Below are 12,001 nucleotides of genomic sequence, written 5' to 3'. Positions count from 1 at the left end.
GTATTGAAGTGATAAATTATAATGTGTTGAAAGTTGTGTACACGAGGTGACGAGTATGTACACGAACTAAATATTAAAGATTATATTTTTAAATTTTTTAATCACTGTTGCGCATTTATTAAATTATTTTATCTTGTTATATCTTCATCATTGATCTGAGATATTACTTTAAATTTGTTTGACCTTTTTCTGCTAATTGTTTTACCTGTTTAGTTGAAACTTAATTTCTTTTATACTGTGCATTATTTGAGGTTGATTTTTTTAAAATTAAATATTATCAATATGAAGTATTTGATATTGAAGCAACGTATTAAAGAGTTTGAAATATTATTTTCCTGAATTATTTATTCCTGAATATTTTCGTAAGATTTTTGTACTCATTGTGATGGAGCCGTGAGCTCTTTATTGTGGAAAAATATTATTGATGATTTATTTTGGCATAAGCCATGAGCTCTTTATTGTGAAAAAATATTGTTGAATTATTTTGGCAAGTTAAATTATTTTGGCAAGTTAAATTATGTTGAATTATTTTGGCAAGTTAAAAACATCTGAATGTAGATCACTGTTGCGAAAAATATTGTTGATTTATTTCCACATTATGGATATGCATGCGGTGGTATAAGGTCTGGGTATTGAAATTCATGCGGTGAGATAAGGATGGCTTGATACGCGTGGCTAGTAGGGGGAACTAGTAGAAGTCATGTGGTGTGATAAGGATGGCTAAAATGCAGAATGCTATTTCGGGAAAAATATTTTCTTTAAAATAAATTGTAAAGGCTCCCGCGGTGAGATAAGAAAATGAGATATTGTGAATTTATTTATGATTTGGGACTACGAGACGGTACCTCGTGAGTGCCCTTGTTGATATTGATTTATGGCCATAGTTGCCTTTGATTATTTGTTGTGATTTTCATCAAGTTGAAAGGAATTCTGTTTTGATTCCACGAGATATTATTTGCTATTATTTTGTGTAATTAAATGGTGACATGCTACTTGATTCATTTCCATTGTCATTTTATTTTATTAGATATTTAAACATTTTACCATGAAATTATTATTTTTCAGTAGGGCCTGACCTGACCTCGTCACTACTCTACCGAGGTTAGGCTTGGCACTTACTGGGTACCGTTGTGGTGTACTCATACTACGCTTTTGCACATCTTTTTGTACAGATTCAGGTACTCTTTACCAGCCCCGTCTTCAGTGAGTTACCTGTGCACGGAGACTTCGAGGTATATCTGTTAGCGTCCGCAGACTCCGGAGTCCCCTTCTATCATTATTATGTTGCTTCCTTATTTTTTTCTTTAGACCTTGATATATAGAGACATTGAGGATAAAATTCTTAGAAGCTTGTGACTTATTTCTACCAGGTTTTGGGAGTGGTAATTATGTAAAGTTTCCGATTTCTATTTTTATTCCGCATTGATAGGCTTACCTAGTCTTAGATACTAGGTGCCATCACGACATCTTACGGAGGGAATTTGGGGTCGTGACAGAATTTTACGTGTACCTAAGTTATTTTTTGCATGAATCGTAGAAAATAACCAAGTATGGGGATTGGGTGGTACTTGTACTATGGATTGTATTTACTGATGTGTAGGAGCCACTTGGTCCAAGGTTAGTTGTTCACTGTGCCACAACAAAACTATTCCTCCTGTCAGACCCTCCGTTGGTGCTTGGGCAATATTGTTAAACCCAAAGTCATCACGTAGATAAGTGTGATTCTGCAGGTGCGTCTCAAAGAGTGCCATAAATGCCGGCTGATGATAATTAATGAGTGATCGAAAGTTTCTATGAAAGTCTAGGGACTGTGCTCCCCTATAATTTCAAGTGATAAGCTGCTTGGTTCTACTATTCGCTGGTGGAGGTGTAGGGTGTTGTGTTCTCTCCTCTTGTGTCTCAGTCATCTGGATTGGTTGTTGGCCTTATATTTAGGGACCCAACTTTTGAGCTCCTGCGGGCAAATATTACTACTTTTCTTTCGTACTGTTCTTTGAGGGTGTAGAACATGTTCTCGTTGAGCAAGCATATGATTGGTTGTGTTTCCCTTATGTCTTCCATTATTGGAGCCACCTCTAGTTGTGCTATTTCGTCGAGTTCGTTGTGAGGATGGGGGTAGTGGACTGGTCGGAGGTGTGACTGGTTGATAATTTGGTATGATGATGTTTGTACATGTAAGTATGGGCATGGCTATCACTGATCGTGGTTGAATCCATGGAACAAGGGAGTGGGCTAGTAGTTATGGCAGGTAAAATGGGAATTCCATGGTTTGATGAGGTGTTGGGTATTGACTTTGTGGGTGTATCTAAGGTGGGTTTGGGTACAATAGTAGGATTGGTGTGGTATGGTGGTAGTTGGTTAGGGATGATGGTAGATGCATTTCCCACAAGTATTAGTTGTAGAGGTCGACTCCCATCCCCATCCCCTCCGTGACAATTTGAGCTATGTCCGTCGGATTTTGAATCATGATTATCACTTTTTGATTCTCTATTTCCATTGTAAATGTTAGTGCATGGTCTTGTAGGCTCATTTCTAGCTATGACTGTAGGTATGCTTGCATGGGTGGGAATTGGGAGATGTATATGAGTGGTGGTTGTGGAGGTTGGTTGGGAGGTTGCATAGTAATTGTGTTCGGGATGATCGGGTATTGTAGTAGGTTTATGTTCGTGAAAGAGGTTTTCCTCCGATGCTGGAAATTTAAGGGTGTGTTGTTCATGAGTGCGGGTTGTAGGTTTATCAATGGACTACCTTGTAGAAATAGAGTTTGAAGTGGAGATTAATGATGAATGGGCAGTGATGGGATTAATCTGAGAGGTTAAGTTGTGCAGTTGATTTGATGTGGGTTGGTATAGTGTATTTGATGTTGAGGGATAAGCACGTGACTGGTCTATAGATGTAGGTTGTGGTGTTGCATGGGATTTATTGAGTAATTTGTTTGGGTCATTGGAGTGTTCTAGTGGAGATGGGCCAGTTTGAGTAGCTAGTATATGTATATTGATGTGTGGCATAGTCTGAATAAGGTATTAGTGCAATTGGGTTGTGAATGTAGTGGGTGGTTCAATTGCGGACGTGTCATGTGGACGGGGTTGTACAGTTTGAAATTTCACGTGTTTGGTAGATATGTTTGGTTTATTTGACGTAGAGGATGACTGATACATAATTTGGGTATTAGGTGGCTAGGCTAAGTTTAGGTCTGATGGGTTAGCAGTTACATTTGGGCTCACATAGGCATGTTATTAAGCTATCAATGGGTGTGAGATTTTTTAGGCTCATGGGTGGTGAATTTTGTTCTGTCATGCTTATGTCTTCTATATCTTGTAATATTTTAATGGTAGAATCATTAAAAAAATTTGGAAGGGTAGCATAGTCTTTTTCTTTGATTTTTTTAATAGGGTTATGAATGAAAGCAATAGTGAACTTATCTATGGGGTTCGTTGTAGCAGTCGCCATTAAATGTAAGTGTATCTGGTCATTCTTTGGATGGTATTCTCTAGAGCGTGGTAGTAGTAGCATTTCTCCTCATTTGGTAGGACTTTTGGTCGTATGTTTTTGTGGAAATTATACTATTTTCCACTCACCTTCCGAGGACTTTGTTTGGTTTGGACTTTGAATTTGATTAGTGCTTGTAGTAGCACCATTTGGGTTGTTGATGAAGGTGGATAGTTGAATATATGTGGTCATTGTGCTTAATGTTGTTTGGTAAGTGCATAGATTGGTGGTTTGGCCAAGTCTACCACATAGAGTACATAACATATTGAGTCTTTCATATAGAATCCGTTGACGGTGCATTCCAATAAAATGTGTGTTTTGAGTGGTTTTTCTAAAGGCACTCGTATGCATATGCGTGCATACTGTCCTCTAGTGGTGGAGGAGGTGCAAGTGTCGATCTTTAGAAGGGTACCCACTTTTATCCCTGCACGTTGTAGGATTTCAAAATCATAAAACTCTGTGGGTAATTCCGGGAGTCTACTCCAAATAGCAGAATACATGAGTTGTGTAGCTGAAGCGATGAACTTTGGTTCCCATTTGCGAACGGAGAGGAAGTGATTAAATACAAACCAAGGTCCTTCATGCAGTGCCTTAGTCATATTTTTCTCTTTCTGAAATTTAATAAGAAAGAAATCTGATCCAAAATCAATGAGTGAGAGATCTTCAGTGGGTTGCCATAATGCTCTAAGTTTTGTATGTAAAGTTTGGTGACCCACTTTACGACCAAAAACTTTAACCATCACAGAATATTTTCAAGATGAGTAAAGGCGAGTTTTATGAGAAGTGGATAGTGGTATAAATGTATCTGGATTAGTGTCGGTAGTTGTTTCATCTGAAAGGTCAATGTGGGAGTGGGTTGTGTGGAAGGTATTTGGTATGTGGTGGAATTGGTTATGAGTCAGTAGAGTTTGCATGAATGATGTGGGTTGTATTTTGTGAAATTGTTTTAGTGGTAGTGTCAATATGCATGGAGCTTAAATCAGGTAGTTTTGGTGGTGTGGTGGCTATATTGGTCGTCATTTTTGGGAAATTGGTGTTTGTGTGACTGAAAAAAGGAAGCTTTTAGACTGTGTAGAAGGAAATAATTTTTAGGGAGAAACGGGAGTCTCTCTCTAACCATCACCTTCGTATACTTGTATACCTAATGGAACAGCAAATACATTTACTCCTCAAGAAGAAGAAGTAGAACATCAATTCCTCAAAAAAGTACTTTTGGTGAGAATTAATTTGTGTATGACTAATTAATTTGAAAAACATTTTTAAACAACAATTAGTATTTGACCAAGCTTTTAAAATGTAATTCTAAGTGTATTTTTCTCAAAAATATTTTTCAATAAAATATTTTTGGAAAGAAACTAGTATTTTTTTCTACTTCTAAAAAACCGATTCTGCTTCTACTCAAAAGGACTTTTTTTCCTTCTAAATATTTGGTCAAGCACCTTCAACTTGGGGGAAAAAAATACTTTTGAAACAAAAAAAACACTTTTGATCGAAAAGAAGCTTGACCAAAAAGGATATAAATTAGGATTATTTTTTAATTACTTTACCGGTGATTATACTCCAATTAACCTCCCCCAAAAATGAATATTTGAAAAAATAATCCATGAAATATAAAAGAGAGAAAGTGTCAATGGATAGTTATTACATTTGAAATCCAAAACCCAGCCCATGCGTATCTAATTGCCTCAATCCCATACTCAAAACTGGTACTCAATTTATGAGTCACCAATAATTGCATTTGTATTAGGTGAACTTTGGGTTTTATTGCAGCTCTACAGTCATGTCAAAGCCCATTATCGAAAGACTTTCCGTTTTTTATTTATTTATAGAATTAACCTAAATAGCCGCTCACACAATTGATTAAACTAAATGTAGCCAACTGTTGTATAATATATATTTATGTATAATATTTATATAACGCGTATACATACCAGCTATGAAGAGTAAATAGTGAATCCGACCGGCTATTTGTATAAAGATTTTTTTTTTTTTGGGAGTAATAAATTCACCTTGACCGCATCATATATGAAATGTTCATGGGGTGTTTTGCAGGTAAGAAGACATATATTGAAGATATTGAGTGGATCAAGATAGGATGAAGGAGAATAGAACAGTTTGATTAGGTAGTATAGTAGCCAAGAAGTCATTGGTAAAACTATTTGAATTGTGACTTGTTTACAGCTAATATGACCCCGTCAGTAAATCATGCCAAACCCTAATGAAGTTTGAAAATCAAAAAGGCCTAACTTTGGGACCATGGGATCTCTAACCTTAAGAGTTATCCTATAGAACTATTCAAAATGCAAGTAAGAAGTGAACAACAATCTTGCACAAATTAAAACATATATACTAGTCTTAGAGTACGCGCATTGCACGTGTTACCTTATCTCAATAAATATCATATTTTAAAGAATTACATAAATATTATATTAATGAACTAGTTTAAAGAATAGAAATAGTATATAGGAGCCTCTATTAGTATTTAACTAGTCTTAGAGTACGTGCATTGCACGTGTTACCTTATCTCAATAAATATCATATTTTAAAGAATTACATAAATATTATATTATTATGGTTGAGTTATAAAATAAAAGTTAAAGTTAAAAATAGTAAGTTTCTAAAAATAATAATTATTGATCGCATTTAGCTAACTCAAAAAAAGAAGAAAACTTTATCCCATATAAGTTCTTAATCATCTCATTCAATCGACAGAAGACATATTCTTTTTCCTCACGAGCAAAATGTATTTTTTTCTATTTCTTTAATATATAAGAAATATCACATGAATTATTTCCAACAAATTTAAAAAATAAATTACTATCACAAAAAGTAAATTCAACCGCTACTTTTTAATTAATCTACTTTTTTGTTTTTAACTTTCCACGTATGAAATTATATGTATGAATTTATTCAAGAGTTTTATAGGATTTTGCAGTTGATGCTTATTACAATATTATAATCGATTTTGCATTATTTTTTATTTTTTCCACCACAATAGCTATTCCTATAAAAAATCTAATTTTTGTATCTAAACTTTTTGTCAGTTGGAAAAAGGGTTTACTTATATGATGATTTGCAAAGAAATTGAATGGGATTTCTTTTTTAATTTGTTAATTCAAAATTTTAATATTTATTCTTATTAAAAGAAATAATTTAATTTTTGTTGATTGAAATTATTAATATGTTTTAAACATTTGATTATAGTTATATTTTTATTTAGAATTATATTTTTCAAGCCTAAAAATTCAATCTGATATTTAAGTTTGGATATTTGTATTTGCAAAGCTATTCGTGTTTTTTTAACTATTGTCAACGGCCCAGCACCCCTCTCTCTCCTATATTTTTATAGTTATACTTGTTGGAATTATTGAGGTGTAATTTTCAAAGATTATAGTATGAGATAAATCATACAAACTAATATTAATAATTAATCACTCTCTCATATTTATTGGAAAAATCTTGTTGTTGCGACCAAACACACTCACACAAGTATACGTGATCGTCTAATAATAGAGTAGTGAGTAGAGTATCGTTCCCACGAAGACTTATGATTAACTTTTGACTGATTCAAACTCAAATAACTTATCGATTTAAGAGATTTCTCACAAAATATATAATTGACTAATTTACTACCTAAAATTATCAAGCAATAAAATAACCAGAAATCAACCACAGCACTTAAGCAATTTTGGATAACAATCAATAGGAGATGATATTCCAGAGTCACGGGTTAGCTAACAATCATGTTGTGTTCTTGGCTTAAAATGACTAATTGATTTATTTGGATTGTTGGTTGGCAAAGTTGATATTACTCATAAGAATCTGTCGAGTTCTTACTCGCCTATGCATGCTAACTTAATGCCTATATGTCTATGGAATTAATATTAACAAGAATGCATTTACACTTTCTTTATTTTAATCAAACAAGGCAATTAGGTATATTTCTATCCTAACCGTGAATCTGTTCCCCGATGCACTAGTTCAAGAACCTGCTCTATTTAATTCTACATGCAATCTAGAATTCTCACTTTTGAGTTTAACTTTAGATTCGTAGATAGTATTTCATTGTTAGTTACTCAGCAAAATAATTAAAAACATAATTAAATAAACAACCCAATATGATAAAATCAAATTCGTCAATTTAAACTTTAAACATCAACATTAATGTATCACTCATGACCCTAGAATAATAAGGTTCTTAGCCGCTCATGTTCATACAATCATCAAAAAATAATATTTTTAAAACATAAAATCAATGAATACTAGAAGAAGAATAGAAGATTTGATCAAATCCGTGCTCCCGAGTGTTTCGTACTTTTATTTTTCTCTCAAAATCACGCCCCCTTTCAAAATAGGTTTAGGTTGGCTTTTATATGAGTTGGGGGCGTCTTGGGGTCGAAATAACCGAGTCCTAGTCGAAATAGGACATTCTTGCGTTTTGAGCGTCCAGGGCAGCGTGGGGCGCTGGCCCTGGCGCTCACCCTCTTAACCATTTTGTAAATTGCTCCCCACGCTGCATGTGGCCCTCAAATTCTACTTTTTGCCTTTTCTGCCCAATTTCGCTCCAATTCGCGCCCTTTCGTCCCAAATTATATCCGAATGATTCTTACACATAGAAATACCACAAATTAGCACAAATAATCATATTATACATCTCAAATCTTCAAGACATGAGAAAAATGTGAGACAATATACATCAAAATATACATACATTAACCCAAATATCACTTGTGCATGTCTACAATAGTTTCCATCATTTAACTTTGTGGCATTTATGCTTCGCCTCCTAGTAATAGCATAAGTAACATTACGTTGGTCTATATAAGGAAAACTACATAAATTAGTAACAAATTCACGTACCACTAATCCTTCCCAATGGTTTGTTGTTGATTTGGGATTGTTGATAGTTTTTCCTTACCTTTTTCTTAACGATTTATATTTTAATAATGTCCTAAATATTAGGATTTCTTACCTAGTTCAAATAAAGAAGAATTTAAAGCACAAACTTTAGTTGATTTAAAAATTTTAAATATTAGGAAAAAAAATTAAAATATCGATTTTGTCCAATATGAACTGTATTTTAAATGGTAAAAAAAATGAATGACATTTCGCTAAGGGCTTTCGTGCTTTTAATATGAACTCTATTTTAAAGAGGTAAAAAAGACGAACGACATTTCGCTAAGTACTTTCATGCTTTTAATATAATCTAGATAAATAGACATAGATGTAGATATACATAATTTACTTGACTTTCATATCACAAAAGGTCTTCTATTATAAATGAGGAATAACCCCTTTTATTTATATACAATAACTCAATCAGTGTCATACTAACATAATTATATCATCATTTTTCCACCCTCCACTCTAGCAAAAAAAACCCAAAAAACAATCACTTTTCCCTCCTTTTATCTATACACAACAATGGTAAACAAAAATCACTCTTCATCTTGATTTCCATAATTCCTAGCATCAAGAACTTGACTTTTTGTTCTCTTTGGATGGCGATGGTGGTGCTTGTTAAACTTCAACCTCCCCGTCTCTTTGAAATGTTGTTGTTCAATTGGATCTATCTCGCATTCTGGTGGTGGCACTGAGTATCTCAAAGAATCGTAACAATAAGAATAATACATATATTTTGACCTAAATCTTTTCATAGCCATTCTTTGTCTTGGTGTAATTCTTGAAACATCTGCCTTTTGAAGTTCATCATCTTTCTCATCACAACTAGGGTTGTTTACTACTTGTTCCAATGGATCCATTGCACATCCATTTAGTACTAAATCAGTGAATTCAGCTATAAATGGTGCATATTTGTAATTTGTTTTATATTTGCCTCCTGAAGTAGCCCAATCTGAAGCATCCCATATTGTTGCATATAGTCCCATTGGCTTTGATGGATAGTCTCCTCCCATTGCATCATTACGTACGATTTCTCTAATTGGAACATCATCTATATAAAATCTGTTCTCAAATAAGATTAAAAAGAATTTAATTAAAAAATTGTCAATAATTGAGTTGGTTCAATATTAAAAGATATCTATCATTTAATTACTTTAATGTGGATTAGGTTATATGTACTTTTTTTCTAATTAGAAATAATATATGTTGTCAATTCAATGTAATACAAAGTGGTTAAACTATATTTATCTCTCTTTTTTCTAGTGAGAAATAATTTATGTTAGTTAATTCAATGTAATTCAAAGTGGTTAAACTAATTCAACCAGACTATTGGTTGAATGGTTGGCGTATCTTGAAGAGGTTTTAGAAAGAAAATTCTCAACGTCTCCTATTGTTTGTTTCTGTGTGTTTTCCTTTTTCATATTATCTTCTAAAAAATATTATAGCCATATGTTTTGTATGTGATAAACTGGTAATCCAAACTCATGTTAACATCCAAAAAGAAAAAAATAAGCAAATTAAATTGTCAAATCATCAATTAAGACCTTGAAATTGATAGACGTAATTGTCATTTGTCAATAAGTTACTTTAATATTGGAGATTATTAATTAGGTTATCTACAATTTGATCACGGAACATCAAACTTTTCAGTTCAGCTATACGTCGTCCATTTAATAAATCAGATAAACTATCTGACAAGTTAAATGAATAGATTCATTGAACCAGTCAAGTACAAATTCATCACGTCAAAGAAAAAAGAAAAGTCGCACCTTACGTTCTCAATATTCAAAAAGCATATTATTAATTGGTAATATCTCCCTGAACTTTCAATTTCCTAATTTTATATTTCTGTTTGTACTTTTCTGATACCTAATTAACTGAAATGGTCTTCTTTGTTGTTGTAGATATCAGATTTCCGATCATGAATTTCCTAATATTTATAGGAATTTTAACTTATATCTACAATATATTTACATAGCAAATTTCACATTTAATTTACGGCAGATTCTGTATCCCAAATCATTTTGAAAGTTATCCAAGTTGAATTATAAGAGTACAAATGCTTCCTTTTTTAATTTTATCAGTGCAATTTAATATGTTCTAAGAGGTTATTTGTCTCTCTTTTAAGGGAGTAATTTTCTACAGTAATTAATTTTCAAGTAATCTAATGGTGTAAAAAATTCCTATTTATAATATACTTAACATATTTTACATGTGATCCTTGGAAGTTATGTGTACCATATTTCTTTCTAGAAAAGGAACTGTAGTTTTGAAATGGTCAAATATCAAAAGAAGCCGCAAATTTGTCAAATTCAACGAACCCGCGTTGGTAAAAGGATGATATGATGTTTGTACTTTTCTTAAAATTGAAGAAAGAAGTTAAAAAAACTCACATGATGTTTTTGTTGGTCCACAGGATACTGTAACGATGAAATTCTTTAGAAGGGTCGAACCAAAGATAATATCGTTCTTCTCTTCCTCTACTTGTGCTTCCATTTCCATACATATTTGTCTGAAATCTCCATGCTTTTCCTCTTATATTTCCCAGAAACTCAAAATCCAGTTCATCATGTGTCTGTGTAAATAAATCACCATTCGTCGTCTGCCCAAAACAAACAAATAAATAAATATATACGTGATCGTATTAATTAAACTACGATATGAAAATCATAATATTTGGAAAAAAGAATAGTAGAGATGCATACATAGAAGGCAACAACGATTCCTGCAGTATAATCTGATGGCAATTTTATCTTAGCACTGAAGAAACCATGGTTGTAGAGGTCAGAAGATTTAAACCCTGAACCTGTAAGAATTTTAAATAATTACAATGGGAAATAAATTTAGAAATATATATATGGTATGGTAAAAACTACGATAACAGAACAGCTGGAAGACATAAAACAAAGAAAAAAAAAATCATATGATAGTTATATGTACATCTGTAGAGGAAAATAAAGGATTTTCATGAAGTTACGTTAACTTAATTTCCAAAAAGTATTTTTTATGACTTCGGTCGTACTAAACAGACTGAATATATATATATATATATATATATATATATATATATATATTTACCTGTGCGTTGGTTGAGGTGAAGTTGAAGGCTCTTATCATCAGTAGCATGAAGAATGTTTCCTTCGCCAAAGAGATGGCTGAAGCCATCGCTAAAAGGTATGGTGGAGACATTTAGGGCTGTACTAAACCAGACATGGAAAAACAAGAAGACAGACAGACATATCTTCTTTCTGATGAAATCCATCTTTTGTTTCCTCACTATTCCTTTTGTGTTAGCTTTCTCTGTTTTTTCTGTACTTTCTGATGCCACTATCTATATATATAGTGTGTTTATTTATGTGCTTTGAGAGAGAGAGATGTAGTAGTATTATATTGGATAAATTGTTTTTATATTATGGTTGGTTATGGAGAAGGTTCAATTGGAGGGGTATTCATGGAAATATATAATAGCATTAAAGGAGAATGGACCAGTAAGTACGGCTGCTTATCGGGCGGATTGGATGGTTATTTACTCTTAACGGTTTGGCTTATCGGTTATCGGCTTTTAAATGTATTAATTTGCTAGCCACCCGATAAGATATCGGGCGGATTG

The 12,001-nt window shown here is 33.0% G+C and overlaps 1 protein-coding gene across 1 annotated transcript; it reads right to left on the bottom strand.

Annotated features, from left to right (window-relative positions):
• Window positions 1-8,722: 8,722 nt before the first annotated feature.
• Window positions 8,723-11,757, bottom strand: LOC104102785 (probable xyloglucan endotransglucosylase/hydrolase protein 30). The gene is made up of 4 exons (XM_009610609.4): window positions 11,470-11,757; window positions 11,097-11,197; window positions 10,785-10,993; window positions 8,723-9,453 (listed from the first exon to the last, which is right to left on the bottom strand). Exons 1-4 carry the CDS (start codon window positions 11,651-11,653, stop codon window positions 8,928-8,930), a joined length of 1,020 nt encoding a protein of 339 aa, XP_009608904.1. The 5' UTR covers window positions 11,654-11,757; the 3' UTR covers window positions 8,723-8,927.
• Window positions 11,758-12,001: the final 244 nt, after the last annotated feature.

This window comes from Nicotiana tomentosiformis, chromosome 1 (assembly GCF_000390325.3).
Source record: "Nicotiana tomentosiformis chromosome 1, ASM39032v3, whole genome shotgun sequence".
In the NCBI taxonomy this organism is placed as follows: Eukaryota; Viridiplantae; Streptophyta; class Magnoliopsida; order Solanales; family Solanaceae; genus Nicotiana; species Nicotiana tomentosiformis.
The sequence above is the reverse complement of the archived record's forward strand: the minus strand, read 5'-3'. Positions and strand labels throughout refer to the sequence as shown.